At 43.0% G+C, this 20,380-nt stretch overlaps 1 protein-coding gene across 9 annotated transcripts in view; it reads left to right on the top strand.

Moving 5' to 3' along the window:
- mecom (MDS1 and EVI1 complex locus) overlaps nucleotides 1-20,380 on the top strand; it is a 132,081-nt gene that overhangs the window by 37,666 nt on the left and 74,035 nt on the right. For all 9 annotated transcript variants that reach the window (XM_008294547.1, XM_008294544.1, XM_008294548.1 and 6 more), the window contains exon 2: nucleotides 4,056-4,402. In XM_008294547.1, coding sequence (XP_008292769.1) covers nucleotides 4,056-4,402 — 347 coding nt within the window. The remainder of the gene's footprint in view (nucleotides 1-4,055; nucleotides 4,403-20,380) is intronic.

The following is a 20,380-nucleotide window of genomic DNA, read 5'->3' as shown; positions in this document are numbered from 1 at the left end:
CTCCTATACACCCTGGTGAGGGAATGTAGACGCACACCGATGCACTGTAATTAACAGTACTTAACAAATCAACAGCAGTCATTTTCTGATTGGCAGCAGCTGTGAGAGCGTTAAAATTAACCAAATCAAAAGTAATTATTTGTATTTTGGTTTAAATTTAGTCATAGTCTCTCACGGTATCTTCATTTTTCAGGCAAAAGGCTCAGTATACAATAACAACAATCATGTAGCCCCTTCAAGCGCTCTCAGTATTTTCAGTGGATTTCCACTGCTTCCTGTTGTTGCAGAGTCATTTTTTTTCTATATTGTCTGTTTTGAGACTAGAACAACAACGCTAACACATTTCCAGGATTTTCTCTGTGTATATATAGAGACATAAATGTAAAGCAGGGGAATGATGAAGAGTGCAGGTTCAGAATTCGGATGATGACTAATGGAGGGGATCATGTGCGATTATGTTTGACCTGTAGTGCGCGGGTAAGCTCCCCGTCCCATTTATCTGTTATCACAGGCAACAAATGATGTCTATAGATAAGCACGAGGGCCAGTCCTCAAAAGGTGAGGAGTTCATTTCCATATTTCATGATCTAAGACCCCATCAGTCAACTGTTAGACCTCTCTATCTGACTAAATTAAGTGATCTGTAAATTGACTTCAGGCTAAGTCGATTAATAATGTTCCCACCTTACACCTCACAGTGTTAAAGCCTGTCCAGCATTGTGCACTATAAGCAGAGATGCAGTAGAGGAACTCAGATATAACACTTTAATTCAGTTTAGGAAAACCATTCTCTGCAAATTAGTATTTTGTATTTTCATAAATAAGCTGGCAATAAATCTACTCTATTGTAAACCATTTCCTCAAGAATATGTGAGCATAGATGCATGATTCATCAGCCCTGCAAATTAACATCACTTACGACAAGTAGGATAGGGGTTTCGCCGATTAAAACTCAAGAAGAATAAAAAAAATATATAGATATGAGAGGTCGAGGAAATTAAATAAATGTAGCAAGAGACACACAGCAATACAGTAATAGCAAGAAAAGACAGCAGTGCAGGGAAGAAAAAAAAAAACTGAGCGAGGAGGGGTTGACTGTGTCCACAGGTAGGTTATTCTCTCTGTAAACATATGTATCCATTTGTCCCGTGGGTGCGTCCCCTTGGCGTCCCGTCAGCAGTGGCTGGGTCACACCTCCATTAGGGGCTTTGTCACAGTGATTAATAGCTCTTTCTATCATCTTTAATTCACTCCCTGATGATGGCGGCCCTGCTCGCTGCTCGGGGTAATCATGTGATGTATGAGTCCGCCCAACACCTTGTGGCAGAGGTGAAAATCATTCCACCCATGCAGATAGCGGGCCTGGGAACAAATGTTTTCCCTCTTAATAAAAATTAATGAATTTGGCGTCAAGCGCGAGCATTTGAATACATGATATATAAGGGTGTGCGTGCACGTCAGTGTTTATGCAAAGTGTCATGATGTATTTTCCTGCGTTAATGGCTGATTTTGATGGGGAGATAATATTGTTTTCCTTACTGTTTTGCACTAAATCTTTTGTGTTGTCTTTTGGATACGTCAACATCAAAGTTTTTCAGCTTCTTTTTACACTTGCTTTTCTTGTGCTATCAGGATGTGCCATCTATGTTATTAATGCGGTTGGAGTCATGATGCTGCTCCCAGCTGGAGTTCCCCTTCTCTATCAGAATTCTTTTGGACCTCCTTCTTTGATGAAGGGCGTCAGCTTGCAATGTTGAAGTAATGTCCATTACTGAACAAACAAACTGGACGATTTGCTTTACATAGGCAGAGACACAGATATGCACACACGCACACACACACTCATACCAATCTGATCATCTGTGTGCAGTGTCCCGGCCGCCCCACACGTCTAAGCAGAGCCACGGTCTCTGACTTATCAATCATCTGCCCATGAAACCACAATTTTTTAAACTCTGAACATAGCATATTTGTTTTTGGCTCACGTTTACCTTACAGAAACATATATGTTTATGAGTTGAAATGCTCTCATTGAGTGCAGTGGACCGGGAGAATTTCTGGCCTAAATCAAATATAAACTTTGAGACCAGCATGAGAGGGGAAATGTCAGAGGAGAAACAGCAATGGAGGGATACAGTTACCTTTAAAAGCTCTTGTCCCTCTACCATATGGCAAACTTCACATCCAAGCCTATAACCACGTTACACAGTCTCCACGCTGAAAATCATTACGTTTGCTCCCAGAGCCACATTGGGTTTCATGCCCGGCGCAGCTCAGTAGAGTCTTTAAAAGACTTTTCCCTTCAAACACGCTGGGCCCACACAGTGTGTGTGTCAAACACAATAGTTGCACAGACACTGTGATCAGGTATTGCCGCAGGGAATGACCATGAGAAATGCTTAAGTTGTAGATATGTTTCGACAAATACGCTCACACAGACACTGCACAATGCATATATCCGCAATAGACAGCTGATTCAGCACAATGTGTCCACGTGTAGATTATTTCCCCACAGCAAACACACATTTTGACAGGAATTATGATTCTTAACTGGCCGAGGAAAACAGCTTATGTATCTAGATATGCAGTATTTGACAGTTTTTTTATTCCTTTTTGCCAGACGTTGTGCTTTGACCTTGCCAAAATGGGAGTTGCACATATGCTAAACAAAATGCATGTAACTTTTCTTGAGCCTCGAGTTAATGTATCAGCCCTGTAAGGTGGGATCATGCAAAAAGTAGCTCAAAGACATTGTCCAGATCTGGAGTTAATCTCTCAGGTTAGTTCGTGGCCACCTGTGGCCAATCACAGTGACCCGTTCAGTCAATCAGAAGCACGGTTAATTTGCAGCCGGTGAACAACAAGTGCATGTGTGCATCTGTGTGGATCAAAGGTTCCATGGCTGACAGCACCAGAGGTACAGTGTCACACAGGAAGCCCTTCAGGAATGTTACCCCGGCCCAGGGATGGGTTGTTTAGCCTCATTAGCAGAGCCCCCTCTCCCCGTGACCTGTCAGCCTGCGTTAGGCACAGCCCACCACAAAGCGGCAGCTTCCTGTGGATCATTTCCGGCTTTTAGTGTCTGTCTGTCTCACTGTGTGGCACCTGGCTGGCAAGTCTTTCGTGCTTGCTGGCTTCTTCATTTCCTTGCTGTCTTCATTTGTCTAAATACTTGTTTTTTTTCTTGTTTGATGACATCTTCTTCCTTTATACATTGACATACTTCTTTTTCTGATTTCTCTCTACTTACCTGTAGTTTTGACTAAGACCTCACAGCAGTGCTGCTTTGCTCCACAGCAGACTGTCAGCACTGTGAATAATTCAATCACTCTTCCACCATTTAGCTCCAGCAGCCACGTGTGCCACTCTGAAGAAGCCCAGTGTGGGTTCAAGGGTCGTGCTTCTATGTCCTGTTTCACTCTATTCACAATTAACCCTGGTGTGCTTCCCTCTGTTTTCACCATACAGTGGAGAAAGAGTTCAGGAAAAGGAAATATAAAACAGTCAGAGCAGTACAATGCAGAGCCGACCCTGTTTGCCCACGTTGGCGTGAGCTCAACCAAGTGGCAAACATGACATGTTTTTGCTGGTGGGTCCAGAAGCCTGTTTTTTGACACGTCAAGTCCTATTTTGATACTTAAAATGCGTTCAAATGTGTGCTGGGTATTCCATAGGTCAGGAATATAATGATTAGAGATTAGAAACAAGAGAGCTCCCTTGAAGATTTTCTTTTCTTTACTACCAAGCTCTGTTAAAACACAGTTGGTCACATCATACCCTTACTGGCTGTTTCAATCCTGTACGACCTTCTGTCTTCCGCTGTTGAACTACTCAAGTTAATATATATATAAAACTGTTTACTTTTTACAGGATTTTTCCTTCATAGTTGAAATAAGATGATGACAACATGCTTGTTTGGAGCTTTTGTCTTCGCACTGTGCAGTTTCCTGATGGGAAAGTTAACCCATTGCCAGCGTTAATCTGTGACAGTCCTGCAATCACAAAAGAATCATTGATCATCACCCTCATGTAGAGACTCTCTCTTTCTTCCACAGGTGATGGTGATGACGAGTTTGCCCTTTATCCATCCGACATCTTAGATGATGTATGTGGCTCCGATGGGGATCCTACACCTTCTTCGGCCCCACCAGAGGACCCGGTGTCCCCTCCGCTCTCCGACGATGAGTCCTCACCCCAGGACCCCTTGTCATTCCAACACCCAAGCATGTTTTTACCCCAAGAAGACCTGACCATTCCCCTGGACTTTGAATTGCGAGAGTCAGCAGTTGCAGGGGGAGGTCTGGGCATCTGGAGCCGCAGGAAGGTGAGCGTCGGCGAGCGCTTTGGACCATATGAAGGAGAGCAAAGGCCTTATCTCCAAGATCCCACTCAAGGCTGGGAGGTAGGAACATATGCCTTTATTTGTTAGCTCTAGTAGACAAAAAACAAGTTATGAGAGAAAAGAGAGGTCCGATTTGCAGAAGTTCATATTTCCTTATGTGTGTTGCAACTGTTCAATATCAGGAATTGATGGGAAAAAAAGGAATTCTTACAGGGGCCAGCATATTTTTCAATGATTCTGGGACAGATTTCATGGCAACTAAGAAAATTTGCTCTCCTTGTAACAGAGTAGCTTAAGCTTAAGTCCAAGTATAAACATAAAAATAGTAGTTACAAGGTTTTTCTGCAGCAGTAGTAGCCCACTTCTTTACCAGGGGGGTTTCCTTGGCCAATATACACTGTAGCATTCACATCAGTCCTCTTTTTATTTCCTCCCATGTCGTCATGTTCACATTTAGCCCAGTGACCACAAGGCTGTTGTTGCCGTTTGTTGCCCAGTGATGTAATGTTAGCTCAGTGCCACTGAAAGAAAGTGAGTGAAGGTTGTGCTCTTAACCCAATTAAAATGAAAAGCCATAAATCCCTTCTTCATCCCAGTTAGGGACCCAGTGCGGCCATTGGCAAATCACATATTGGTCAGCAGACTTAAAAAATCGAAGGCAGGGTCACAGGACAAGGTCAAAGGTTAGATGTGGTCTCTGTCAGTGTCAGGCTAGTTTGGTTTTATGGAGCAGGACGAAGGGGCTGGCAGAGCATCAGCCTCATTTAGTCTCCCAGAATAGATCCTCTCTAATTTGAACGTGAAGGTTTAGTCCGCCACATTCAGTGGCTTTGTCCCTTTGTGGGGACAGAGCCAAGCTCATTAAGAGTAGCTGACCATGCAGTTCATAAAGTGAGAAGTCGCAGTTTTAGATAAAAAGATGATTCATTCCTCTCTTTCCAGAGTCTAACCCCATAACCCCTGGGTCCAGTTTGATGCTATGCTATAGCTGACTGAGAACATGTTGGTATAATATCAACATTCAGCTCATATAAATAGTTTTGGATTTGGACTGGTGCTCATTGGGTTTGCATCATAGAGCATTACTCCAGCCCATCAGTTCAGACTCAGCGGTTTTGGCTTTGACAAAACCAAAATAAATTCCCTTTTTTTCCCCCCCGTTTACTCCAGACTGCATTTCTCCAGGAAGCAACTTCTCTGTCTTTATCAAGTGTGGAGTGATTGCACAGCTAGACGCAATATATCTGTTAAATAGAAGCGAGGGAAAACTCTTTATTTTAACCCATTTTCATAAGACAGAATTTTAATAAAAAGTCTCTGTCCCTCCTGAAGAGATTTACAGCTGGTTGAACAAGCTCTGGGTTATTCTTTTTCCCAGGGAAGGAAATAAAGGAAAAAGAGGTTTCATGAATTTTAATCTGGTGGTAATTTATGGCGAGCTTGAATAATAATATGTATTTAAAAAGGCTGAGGAGCTGGGATGTGAGCGTGTGTGTGTGTGTGTGTGTGTGTGTGTGTGTGTGTGTGTGTGTCTAGGGGCAGGCGGGTGGGGGGGGTTGAGGGGAAAGATGGGATCCTGGCGAGGCAGCACTGTATCACAATGTTTAATTACCACCCTGACAGCGAGCCATAACTCTTTCCATTAAGTAAATAAGTTGTAAAGAATTTATGATGAAATGCCACATTATTCAGAATGGATATTCAGTGATGACATCCTGCTGCATTAAATATGGTAAACGCCATTAAGCCCTGCTGACCCTCCCCCCCATTCTGTTCCCATGCCCACCCGTTCACCATCCCTCGGCCATTGCTCACCCTCCCCTCCTGCCTGCAAACCGTCAATATGCCAATAACCCTGCGGAGGGTCTGTAAAAATAAAATTGATTTGGTAAATGTGAGTTAAGATAGATATGTTTGCTTTCATCATCAATTCCGTGCAGCGCGGCAAGGTGATGTCACCGACCGGGGAGCGATAAAGTGGCGCTCCCATCTGGAGCTTTTGATGTAGGGCCCTGAGCGGCCCAGGCCAGTGGTGACAGACTGGGGGAAGTTTGTCACGAGGGAGGCCACTACTCCTCAGCGCCATCACCATAAATTTGGGAGCTTTATTCATAAAGGGGAAGAGTGAGTTATGGCATCTATGATGCTTTATGAATACAGGAATGGTGACTTATGGGAAAGATAGCTTCTGTAAATAAGAGGTGGAGAGGCAGCAGTGAGGGGTCTGTCAAGCTCACCTACACTGTCGTATGCAGAATTGAAGTGCTGACTGTGCCAGCAATCGTGTGCACACTGCGTATGAGTCTGTATAAGTGTATGTGTGTGTGTGTGTGTGTGTGAGCTGAGACAGATATATTAGCAAGGTGCTTTTAGCAAGCTTCTGATTTTTATAGGAGTGACTTGTGTTTGTGTTGAGGCTGTGTTCATGAATGTAATTATTTACTTTAGATGTTATCTGTAATATAAAAATACTAAAGAAAAGAATCAATCAAGGAATTGAATAGGTGCTCCGCCTTATCAAAAAGAGAATGTTCTCAGTGACCAAAGCTTGGTAAGTAAAAGTGTCTACAAGAGTCGGGTCCAAAAGTCTGAGAGCACATCAGAAGTGTGTCATATTTCCATGTAAACCTGGGAATAATCAGAAAGTTTAAGGATTTAGCAATATTTACAATCCCTAAAAGGTCAGATGTATAATGAAATAATAAAGATCCCTCACTGTTTCTAAACCACCAATCAAATTTAAGCAGATCATTTGCATTAACTGTGTCCCTCATACATAAGGTCACATGTCCTTGAATTATATCCTTCTATTGAAGCGGCGCTCATCAAATAGAATAACAACTTAACCACGGATACACAGTACTGTCAAAAGAAGAGTTTCTAGCCGTTGTCTCAGATGATGAATAGCATCTTTAAACCACTTCACAGCTGCGGAAACACGTCACATTTTAGGGTGGGCAGTGGGTGTCTGTTTACTACTGATGAAAACAAGCTTGAGATTATTAACAGTAACAGAGGATTGTATGTAAGGAGACTTGCAGGATCAAGAACGATACTGCAGTTTATCAAAGTAACAAATCGACATATTCAATTCTGGGGGTGTTTTTGCTACTTTGGAGTAAATCAAGTAAACCTGCACCAAATCGACTCTACCCTGACCAAGGAGAAGTAGCACTCCATTCTTCACAGACATGCTACGCCTTCTGGTTTACATCTTTGTAGGGAAAGATAATGAGCCCAAATGCACCTCAAAGCTTTGCAAGAACTACTTGAAGACCAAAGAAGACCAAGGAGTGCTGACTGTCATGGACTTTTTCCTCCACAGTCACTAGACCTTAAACCCATTGAACATTTAAGGAGGCACTTGAAGACTGAGAAAGCCAAGCATTCCTGACATCTCGAGAAGCTCTTTGAAACATTTTCAAATCATGCTAGGATACCCTGGGTTATCACAAACTTGTGGAGTCCATGCAGCTTGAGGACATACCAATGATATTCTTAAAATTGAAAATTGTTAACCTGTTATTATCACTTTTAATAACAAAAAAAATGTGATAAATTTAAAACAAATGCAAAATAGCAGCATGTTCATTAGTTGTATCTTAATAGTGGCACAATGTCTAATCTTTTTTACTCAAAAACAGAAAAAAAATATCATTGTTGTCTTAACATTTACTTTACTTTGAGAAATGAAAGTGTAAAATTAAATCAAATTGGATTTATTAATTACAAAAAAAGAGAAAAAAGAACCAAAATTAGTTATCCTAATAAAATGTGGAATGTCCCTTTAACTCTTGTGACGGCTACAACGCTCACTTGGAATATAGCTGATGACCATGTTAGGATATGGTCTTAATAGCTTAAATTCATATAACAGCTCAAAAATAATAACAACACAAGGTTATGTTTTCCATTTGGAATTTATTTAACTTTGAAAAAAAAAAAGGTGAATAAAAGATGAACTATAAAATACTGTACTCTATCTTTCACGTGGCAAGCTGTGGTGGCCTGCACTTGCCAACAGTGTTTGCATGCGTTTCTCCGTGGCCTCCTTGAAAATACTCTTCACGCCTGGATGCCCACCAGTCCATATTCTGCTGTCTCTCTCTCTGAGTCGTTAGGCACATTGAAATTCAAACTCCATTTGTGTCTGTCTTCTTCTCAGCAGCCGCAACAATAAGACAGAGAGTTAGAGTCCGGGAGAGAGTTATCCGGCACTCAATGAGCCTTTGGGCTCACCCAAACTCGCAGCCCCACGGGATTATGGGTCCTGGGCTTAGAAAGCTGAGTGCCTCCTGCTGTAGGAGCGATGGGCGGAGCAGGTTAGGGATACGAGAAGGGGTGGGATGGTGAGTGGGGCGGGACAGGGGCGCTTAGGGTCTTTGTGCACCTCTTGAGGGAGAGGCGGAGGCGGAGGTGGAGGTGGAGGTGGAGGCGATAGTGCTGGCGGTAGTGGTGGTGGGGAGGTGGGGAGGGAGATTAGCAGAGATGGTGAATGGGAGTAGAGGATTAGATGGCTGGGCAGGGCCTTTCCTGGCTCTGCCTGTCTTCTCAACCTCCCAGTCATGAGAGGATGGAAGGAGGAGGAGTTGGCAGATGCCTGACCAGGAGGAGACCCATCCTTTCAATTATTGTCAGCTGAAAATCTTGTGTTTCTGTGTTTTTCATTACGAAGTCTTGGATCAGAAATGTACATTTTCAGATTCCAAAACATTTTATGATGAAACTTTAGCCTATAAAGCCTGTGGTTATGGGTAGTCACATCTGATCCTATTAGTCCACAGAGCCTGGTGAAAACAGCAGAAAAACAAAGAAACAAAAAAGCACTAACATAGGAAGTTTCCAGGCAGTCTGTAGTGTGTTGCTGCTTTTGCTATTTGCACAGTCAGTATAAACTCTAGGAAAGGTCAATGTTGGAATCAGGGTTTTGTGTGCTGCATGTGTGTGTTGACGTATACTCTTGTTTGTGCATGTGTGCATGCGTAAGACGGAGTGTGAGAGTGTAGATGGAGGGTGTTTCAAGAGGGCGTGTTTTTTGTGCACGGATAAGCCGCTGTCCTGAATGAATGCAGATGTCTCTGGCTGGCTGTCCGCCTGTCCCCTGTGCGCTGACGGCCTGTCACCTCTCTCTGTCACAGGGAGAAAGAGCCACTCTCAGTCCTGGCTAAAAGCCCCTTAATCCCCCAGCCCCTGCCACATCCCATCTACTGTCAGCATAGATGGCCCTGCCCACAGCAGCGTTTAGAAAGGCAGGCACTAGGGATGAACCTCTCTGTCACTCATGCAGTCTCTCAATGGACACACATCTTCGCATTTTCACACACGTACACACACATGCACTTTTCAGAAATTGCAAGTTAAAAAAAAAAAAAAAAGTCTTGCATCTTCAAAGACGACGTGAATGGTGGTTGTCAATGCATTGTGTGGCGCAAGCACAACGGCTGCGCTGACATCATTGTGGGAACTGATGAGAAGAGCACTGACTGGCTGCTGAGACACTGTGTGTGATAATGAAGGCGCAGTTCATAGCATACACTCGGGTCTCATTGGCACTTAATGAATTGTAAAGCGGACAATAAAGACCATTAAAATCTGCCGTGTGAGACCAGATAGTGTGAAGAGGGAAATGTGTCACTGTGTAGAGTGAGCGTTCTGAACAAGAGACTGATCTTATGAGACCTGTGCTGCAGAGGAAACACAGATCCTGTAATTACACGTTAATTAATTGCAATTACATCTATGCCACTGAGCTGTGTCTGTGGTTGAAAAATCCTGAGGACGAAATAAGTGAGTCAAAAGTACATGATCAGTTCTTTCTGTTAATATAAAAAAATCTTCATCTCACACATCTCACACAAGTGTTTAGTGTCAAGCAGGGAGCAGCGTTTGCTTTTTAAAGCACAGGAGTCCACATGTAAGGATTATCTCATGCATCACATTCCAAATCTGTCATAATTATCAATTTCTTTTCTAACTGTATTTGACATATTGGCTTCACATTATATGGGATTTTGCTGAATCCTCAAACAATTGGGTGACATCTACATGCTCAAAAGCACTGCATCACATCTTTCCTGCTGTATTCAGATCAATGTCACCATCTCAAATGTGTATATGTGTAAAGCTAGATTTCTCTATCAATTCAAACACATATGTCACATTATATTAGTCTTATTAAGTGGTTATATGGCCCCCTAATCACATTAATTCAAGAACGAACTGCATTGGATTGGCTTCAGTCCTGATGATTACGTGTCGACCTGTTGAACTACCAAAAAACTCATGGCCTTTATCTTTGATCCAGCGGTGCAGCATGCACAGCCTCCCCTGAGCTGAAACAGCCCCAGAAAACGCCTTCAGTCATTTGTGTCAGTCTTCAGCTTTGTCCCTCCTGGTATCTGCGAGGCAGATGAGCTTCTCATCCAGTCTCGTCCAACTGGAACTTGATTGTCTCGGGCGGGAGTGATGCCCATTCAAACCCCCCAAAGACAAAACGAGCTGGGGGTCCATCTCCCTGCCTCTCAGTTGACTGATAATCCCTTTCTTTGGGTTAATCTGTTGTTTGCCGGTGCTTGTTTAGGCTAGTGTGTGTCTGTTTGTGTGTGTGTTTTTGGGGGTGTGGGGGGCTACTGACGTTCTAATCTCATGTGAGAGGAGCTAGGTTAGACGAGACACATTCATAATGGGAGAGAGTGGTGGACAGAGGGAAAGTGTGAGAGGATTCTTCTACATAAGTGCCAAATCCCCCACTTTATCCGGAGGCCACTGTTCTCGAAAAAATAAAAATAAAAATTTCTTATTTCCCTCTCATTGCTTAGCGCTAACCCCCCTCTCTTCCTCCACGTTCTCCTCCTCCCTCCTCCTCCTCCTCCTTCTTCTTTCTCTGTCTGAGTTCCCAGCAGGGAGGGGAAGCTAGGTTAACTAACTGAACAAAGTCAGAGTGAATTGAAGAAGGACAAAGGCGGGCGTGAGTGGGGGCCATGCCAGTCGGAAGGTGTAGCTGGCAGCACAATACCAGGTGAAGGAGGCTCTCGTCAGGGGTCCATACAAGCAGGGCAAAGGTCACAGGCCTTATTAGATCTGAAGTGAATGGAAGGACTTGTTTGATTGAAGAAGGAGGTCAGGAAATGGAGGGATGTGGAAGGAGGAGTCCACCTGTTTTAAAAGCTCAGGAAGGGGGCACGTCCCCCCCCCCCCATTATATCTGTCCCCATCGAGACGCAGACAAAAAATTTGTCCAGCTGATAACTCATGGTGGGAGTCAGAAAACACACAGCACACTCGGAGCTGAAAAAAGGAAGGAGGCTGATCTGATCGAAAACACACGCAGGGCAAGCTCAATAACACAATGACACACGTCTAGACAGCCACAGATATAATAGAATTTATACGCAGGTGCATTGACTCATCGGCAGGATATAAACGCTGCTGCCTTGTAACATACATTTACATCATCTACCCTCAAAGCCATTATTTTTTAAAACATTTCTCCGTTATTAGAGGATTTACAGAGGCATGTAAAAGAAGAAATGAGAGACGAGAGGCTGACATATAGCAAAATTTATGAGCTTGAATTAATTTAACAGGAATTAGATTTTAACGTTGCCCATCAAAGCGCTTTAAAGCTATTTTTAAGGGCATACTGTAATGAGAGAACCTTTGCGTAAAAATGTGACACATCCTCCTATTAATTTACAGCTCTTCAGCTAGTAAATGTGAAGAAAGTAGTGTACATTTGGGAAAAAAAATAGTGAGCGCTCAGGAGCTGCCGACTCCACCCAGGTTGTGAACAGTCAGATCAAACTCACCTCGTCAGCTGCAGCTCCCCCGGGTGAAAAAATACTAAGGGCTATTATTCACTTAAACACACAGAGATCAACGCTGCATGTTTGAAAAGTGTACTCGCAGTTCCCTTAAACATATACCAGCACAGTAAACCCCATAGGTTTACACACAAAATGTGCCCCCTGCACTCTGACCAGATAGGAGTGAAAATGAGGGGACCCCTAAACAGCGTACAGGAAACAGAGGTGATGAATTCCGTGTGCGGGGCCACAGAGCCCGGCTCATAGATACCTTATCTAGGGGGATTGATAGGGGAAGGGCCTTCCCTTAAAACACACCACTGATTGTTTCCAAATGTCTTCCCAATGGGGCGGGTTGGAGCGAGGGAGAGACGGCGACTCAGGGGCAGAGCTTTCAAGATTTTTATTGGTCCAGTCCGAGGAAACAGAGAGGGAACAGCAACTTTGTCCTGGCTTTCCTGCCCCGAGTTGCTGCAAGTGCTTAACTACCAGTCAGATCGCATTACCCAGGCAGTAAATCTAAGTACCGGTTAACGCAAATAATCAAGAGCTAATACTGCTCTACGAAACCACTTTCTCTGTGTCTGTGGTCAGAGCTGAGCAAACAGGCACAAGCCAAGGCCCTCTGTCCTCTTAGCCTCCGCCAGACTCTCCCCTTACTCTCTCACGACTATTACAACCAACGCACAGTCACAATCTCCATGCATGTATCGAGTATGCACCTCTCATGTGTATTCATTCATATGTTTAAATCTCTCCTCTGTCGCCGCACTACAGTTCAAATGGTAATGGTATGATGCGGTCTGGTTTGAGAGCTTATTACCAGGTTAAGTGCTAAAAAACACAAGCCGAGCCACATTCAGCACACTAACACCATACCCCTCTCTCAATTACACCATATTGCTGCTCCAATTAGAATAAAGCAGGTCCAAAACCAGAACTGCGAGCTGCCAGGTCTACAGAGAGCAAACGCAGAGGCCCGGGGTGGCAGTAATGAGGTCTTAACCCCGACTTTGCTCTATTATGTCATAATGCTTTAATTCGAGCCATATGATAGGCTGCTGTGCACTCTTATGTTATTGGAAAGCCAATATTTGTGAGCTGGCCCTGTCTGTTCCCCTCAGATGTGGCCTTAGACTAAGTGCAAGAAGCCAAAAACACTTTGAGGAGTCACTGATTGACAGAAGAGAAGACCGCATCCGTTTACTCAACGATGATGCTTTGGTCTATGGAGCACTTTGTCACAGATGTTGTAGTCGCTGGAAAGGTGATAAACCTATTACCTCCTTAGTATTACCAGTATTTTACAGCTAACACCGGTGTGCAGCATACATCTGAGTTTGTTATTTTCAGTTTTTTTTTTATTTTTTAAGTAACAATCAGAAGATTCCAAACAACATCTGCCATAAACAATGAATTCATATATTGGGCCTTACCTACTTGAAAATATGCCCACTTCAGTTTATGACAAGTAGTGTATTTATGCCAGTACTTTACTTAAATGAAACTCTAAGGTACTTGCAATGTTTTTAAATTTCTGGTAATTTCCACTTTACTACTTCCTCTTTTTTTTTTTTTTAACAAGGGAGGGGTTTTTGTTGTTGTTGTGGTTTTGTTTTTTTTAGCCTGCTTGATTTAATTGACAGAATATTTTTCAGATTAAAAATGAATATCTGATTACATCATTAGTTTTTAGGACATGATCAATTACTATAAATAAATCCCAATGGAAGTAGATAAATGTAGCTCGACTTCAAACAGGTTAAAACATTAAAACCCCACTTAATTCTGAATGTATCATAATCAAAATGAAATAATACAATATATGGAAATATAATGCTCTGAAAGGACTAGTTGGCGTCATGAATACTTTTCCTTGAAAGGTGGTTTTGTGGGTGATTCAAGTCTTGATACTGCAGTATTTTAAGATGATGGTTTTATGACAGTTCCTTATAATCTGAATGCTTCTTTTTCTTTCCTCATTGCAGTATTACGCTCTAGTCCACACACCTGACACCAGCGGCTCCCGATCCTATCACTCTACATCAAAAGCAGTTTTTTGGTTTTCTTTTTGACATACTGTTGCACTGAGTGCCAATTAACGAACAGTGTATTTGTTAATAGTTTGTACAGTGTTTGAAGGTCACATTTTAAATCAGCGTGGCTCTCGTAGTTAATGAGGTTAATTACTTTGGTAATAACCTAGGATCACATCACGGTCAATATTTGTTTTCTAATTGCTTTCAGGTTGCATAATAATGATACAGTCCATCAGTTCCTGTCATTGTGTAATTACTGTAGGGGATGTTTAATTATAATCAGAATAAACATGCATGCCTTCTGAGAAATGATAGATTGTGTCTTTTGAGAGGATGAAAAAAAATGTACTTCACCTACTCATACAGCTTTACATGATCGCGATCAGATTCTTTTGTAACTTTAAAGGGCATTTGGGAGAATTTATAGTAAAAATAATTGGGTACATGTAGTTTACAAAACACAACAACCGCTTCTCTTCTGTGAGTTTTCTCTCCAGGTTGTGATACTGCACTGTAGGTTACATATGCGGCAAATTGAAACTTCATTTGTATGTTCTGGATTCTTTGTTTACACTCCAGGAATGTTATTGTAGCTACATTACAGCTTTTGCTGGGTTTCTTTTTCATACTGAACATTGTTTATTTTTTTAAAATGTAAATTGAGCAATTAAAAGGAAAGGCTTATTAGATTAGACTTCCGAAATACTGTATGCTCATGTGTTTTGTATTATATTTTTCTCAACTTGAGCACATGTCGCAGACCCCCCTTAAATCCACTCATCCAAATGGTGGTCAACAGATAGTGCTTCTCCTACTGAGAGAGAGAGTGGAAGAGAAGAAGGGACTGGGATAAAGAAAAGAAGACTTAAAACATGCTTATGCATAGCAACTGAGGGGGCAGCGTGTGAGAAGATAGGATAGGCAAAACCAGACAACTAGACAGGATAAAAACAAGAGTGATAGATGAGGCAGAAGAGAAACAAAGACAGATAAAGGGGAGTGAAGAGTACAAGAGCGAGAAAATGAGTCAGAGTGAATGAAAGAGAGACAGAATGAGCTGAGGAGGTGGATAGGGAACTCGATGTCCTGTCTCTGGTACGTGCCGAGGGAGACAGATTTCCCGGTGGAGTGTTCCCAAGTGTCCCCCTGCAGTCTGTAATAGGATTTTCCAGGCTACAGCAGGTAGTCTGTGAGGGAACTTTGTTCATGGGAGCTCACAGATAAGGGTTAATGCAGCCCAAAGGTTCCTCCACTACACGGGGCGCTCTGGGAGTCTGTCGCTCCCTCCTCATCTGCCTGAATTGTCAGCACCAATCCGTCACAAAGGATTTCTTCCTGCAAAACTCAGTGGCCATTTCTGACATCTCCAACAAACTAATTGTTGTCTCCAACCCTGGCAAGCCCTGTGAAGTCCTAACGAGTTAGCGTCTTCTGCGCGGATGAGAAAAAGTCCTGCAAAATCAATTTCTCAGCTGAATTACGGTTTGTCATAAGCCCAAAACAGAAGAGGAGAGGAGAGGAGAGGAGAGGAGAGGAGAGGAGGTCTGGTTGGCTGTAACTCGAGACTCTTCGCTCCTCTCAAAAGACAACAAAGATGAACGAGTTAGCGTCTTCTGCGCGGATGAGAAAAAGTCCTGCAAAATCAATTTCTCAGCTGAATTACGGTTTGTCATAAGCCCAAAACAGAAGAGGNAGACAGGCCAGGCCAGAATCTTAGGGTAGGGTTTGTATCATCCATGTTCTCTCCTCCAATTGTTCTCTTTCCCCAGGCTGTTTAATGGCTGCTTCCATTGCCTCCAAGACCACTTTATGACAGGCATTGTAATGTCTTTAGAGTTCTGGGCAGCCTCTGATTGGGCCATGCAGAGCTTCTCTCCGGCCTGAGTGACAGTGGGATCAGATCCAACTGCCACCCAGGACACAGAGCCATAAATCATCCTGCTGGCACCAGGCTCCACTTCCTGAACAGCTACCAGTTCCTGCAGGGGACAAAAAGGCCTTTGTGGGCTTTAGGCAGCAAAAACGTCTCCTCTCTTTGAGGAGTCTGAGGTTTATGAGAGATGCTGAGGCAGATTGTGAGGAGAAAAGTTTCCACACATACTCTTACTTTCTCTGTCATTAAGTAAGTTTAATGAGGCTATGACTAAACTGCAGCTAACTGAATGTGAACACCTGTTGAACAGCAGGCCCAGATTAGATGAGCCACTGTTTGTTTACATGTGTCGCCATGGAAACCTCCCACGGACATTACTTCACTAAGATAAAGTCATTAGCTTTCAGTTTCTGCTGGAGCCCAACCTGGCAGTTTCATCTCCGTTAATATGAAGAATCAGACTGCCAGAGCTGTGGCGGGCCCTCGCCAAAGGTGGCCTCCCTCCATCCCTCCCTCCTTCCTTTACATTCCTCATTTCCACCAGTCTCCGTCCTCCCTGTGTGTTTGGATGGCTCCACCTCACTGTCAGGCTGTGAGGGACGGCTGTTTTCCTTGCAGGCCAGATCAAGACAGGAGATTGGCCCCAGGGGGGCCGAGGATGTGAAGCTTCTGACACGTCCCGTAAATCTAGGGTGTCCCATCTCCACTGCTCGATCTCCGCACCGCAATGAGAACACCAATGAGGCGTGAGGATGAACATTCCTCAACCCGTTCTCACACACAAACCCCTGGGTTTTGCTTGGAGTATAATACCTCGCTGCCCCTCTCTTCTGACTAGTGAGTTGTCCACCTCAGCAAAAAAAAAAAAAAAAAGAAAAGTCTGTCTTTCCACCCCTGGTGAAATAAGTCCCCCAACTGCAACCTTTAAGCCATAAAAGTTTTCACAGGAAGGCTGCTTGCTTAGTGTATGGTCTTGTGTTTGTTTTAAATGATGAATATGAGATGGTGTGTTATTCCAGTGTAGCAATTACAAACTGCCCATGTTGATACACCTAATTCCCATAATCCTCTGCCGTGTGTGTTTTAATCCAACAGCATGAAACTGGCAAACCTCCGCAAACATAAGCAGTCCAACCTTCACATCGTTACACACATAGGCAACATATTACTCCCATGTGTGAAGCTGTGTGTGGGGTGGTTATGTAGTTTTTGCACACTTTTGCGTCAACAGTTAAACCATTTGCTACCAAACTAACTGTGGCTGTATTTTTATAATACTCCTTAAGGTATCTGATGTTTAGTTGTTCATCTTTCACTTGGTTAGTTGTTTACGCTGTGCTTTTATTTGTGTGCATGACCCGATTTGCAGAATTCAGACATGTCATCCTACGTACATATTCAGAGATAGGTGAAGCTGAGGTGACGGGATTGATGAAACAATCAGACTAAAAAGCACACTGACCAACCAACAACCGAGCAGACATGCTGGGCCCCGGCCAACCCATGTGGCCCCTTTTCTCCACACCCAGCCAGCCATGTTAGCCACGTTAGCCAGATTTTTCACCCAAATGGAAATGCAGCCTGTCACTTCCACGCAGCCTCCAACCGCTCTGTCTGTCCAATCCGTCACAGCGCGCCAGCGGCCGCGCAAATAGGCCTGCCACTCTCACTGTCATCTGAGTAACGAATGTCCCATCGTTACCACAGGGTGGGACCAGGCGGCACTCAGGTCCGCTTTCGCTCCTCCTCAATTTTTTTTTTTCCTCCATCCTCCTCCCTTCCTCGTTCTCTCGCAGCCTCCGTCCCAGTGATGAGCGTTTTGGACCTCTCTAGGAGTTTAAATATGACTACGTGTATGTGTGTGTGTGTTTGTGTCTGCTTTCCAAGAACACAGGCATGTGTATTTTTTTTTCTCTCTCTCTGCGATGAATGCTTCCCCCCAATCTCCCACCCCATGCTCCAATCTCCCATCAAGACTCAAAAGCAGTGGTATAATGGGAGCAGGGGTGGGATGAAATAAATTGTGTCCTGGACTGGTAACCTAACAGCCATCATAAATAATGTAGACCTATTTGAAGGGGAAGATGGGGCATTAGAAGCTATTTACACTGCAGGAGCCATGCTATCGATCAGCATGGGACGTCCCATAGATAAGAATGGGATGATGTCATGGTTATTTATGGTGATTCCTGATGGTAAGGCTACAAAAGGGATTTCGGGGCGACAGCATCATCAGTTTTTGGGGTGCGGGGGGGTATGATGCATTCTGTCATCAATGGAACAATCAGCAGGGTGGTTAAGGGAGGGCCAGTGGGTGCATGCCTCTGACATGCACATACTCTCGCACAATTTCAACCACGGTCCCACATATAACGACTCACATGGACCTAGATAATAGCACCTGCACACACAAACATACCACATGCATGCAATCACACACACACAATGCTAAGATAAATGCCACCGTTGTGATTAGGCAGGTCTATAAAGAGTGGTAAGAGGAGATAGTTCAGAGGAGATCCAGTACATCTCTGTCTCCCTGCTCCATCTACAGCAGCACACATACATGGAGAGCGCAATAAAACACTTGTGTTCCACCAGTGTGCTGTGAAGTGAGCCAAAGGCCATATTCAATACAAGTCTGAGACAGAATTACCATTCAGGGATCACTGGTCAGGTCAGATGAGTACATGAGCCTCAGTTGTATTAGATGAAAATTTAGGAACTGCGAGACACGGAGACTGGCTAAGGTGTGCCCTGGGATTTTACTCAATGCCATATATTCTATAGAGGGAGAAGAAGTAACAGGAAGACATCTAGGGAAAGAACTCTGAGGGAGAAATGCAACTATTGGTCACGTATGACATATGTCCTGCAGACAGAAATGTGATATTTGAATGTTTGAAGCAACATGAGACAGCTAACAGTCTATTAGTTTTAAAATGGCTCTATGACTTCATTTGACAAAATAAAGTCTTTAACCCTCTGAACTCTGAGGAGTTTTTTTTTTTTTGCTCCTGTAACATTTTTATTCACTGTGGGCTCATTTTTCACTGCAATATAAAGTCCTGCGCATCTATGGAGACAGTACAGCCATGACAAGAAGTAGAGAGAACTCAAAAAATGTTTTCTGTCCAGAATTGCACAGTTATAATGCAATAAATCACTTTTTTTTATTATTATTATTTAAATGCAGGTTACATTTATTTGACTACAAATTGCAATTTTTAGCACATTTTTCCAAGTCCCCACAGGTGTTACTACCACTGTATAAAAATGGTAACTTAGATTTTCATTGTCTCCTATCTGGTCCATGTAAGTACAACCTGCAGTTCAGCCCAGTTCATGATTTGTTTTTTCATGAGATTGTTGGTAGCAGCTGAGATACTCATGGCTTTACTGTTGCGCCGAGGAATGCAAAAATGTTAGTTTTTTTTCACAACCTGATTGGACCAAATCCTTTTTATTGGCAAATGTTAAAATAAGACATGTTCTAATTTTGATTTTAAATTAGTTAATCATCCAAAAGGAGCAGCATGTGACTGATCTGTAGTTTAAAGTGTGTCAGAAAGTTGAACATCTGACAGTTTTTCCTGTTTTTTGTTTTTGTTTGTTTGTTTGTTTGTGTATGTGCGTGTTTTCAGTTTCTGACTCTAATAAATGGTGTCTTTTTTTTTTTTCTTTTTTTTTTAAAACAACAACTTGCCTTTCAAACCTGTCAGCAGGTTTTGGGGTTAAGAGGGTTAAAGTACCAAACAGATCAAACTCAGCCAAAGAGGAGTTAAAAATAAATGTGTAGGTATATGAGGCATTGATTGGCTTGTCTCATCTTTGTGTCTTTAATTATGTTATTTTGTTGTATCTACCTGGTCATGCATTGCCATTGAGGTTTACAAGCTTAACGTCAAATATGAAGCACATACAACAATAAATGTTAGAATGTAGCAATAATATATGTGTATTATGTATTTTTTTGATTGTTGCTATTGGAAAGTACATTGAAATATTAATTGCCATGTCAGTCAATCACAGTATTATTAATGCCGACGACTAAGGACATAGGAACACAAATGGACTTGAATTTTTGGTTATACTTAGACTTGCATTGGCGCACATACACAGAGGACATGTACAAACACACTTCAGTCTGCCATAAGCTTTAAAAATGGTTAAATTGGGAGAGTAAGAAGGGTAAACTACAGAAAGAGAGACTCCCAGTGCTGAGGGAGGTGTGGTGGGGCAGTGGAAAGAGGAGAACAGGAGGGGAGCAAAAGCTGGCACGACTCCACAGTGTTTTCTGTCGCTGGCCCCTCGGAGCAGG

The sequence above is a fragment of the Stegastes partitus genome, unplaced genomic scaffold, assembly GCF_000690725.1.
Source record: "Stegastes partitus isolate 25-593 unplaced genomic scaffold, Stegastes_partitus-1.0.2 Scaffold970, whole genome shotgun sequence".
NCBI lineage: Eukaryota > Metazoa > Chordata > Actinopteri > Pomacentridae > Stegastes > Stegastes partitus.
The sequence above is the reverse complement of the archived record's forward strand: the minus strand, read 5'-3'. Positions and strand labels throughout refer to the sequence as shown.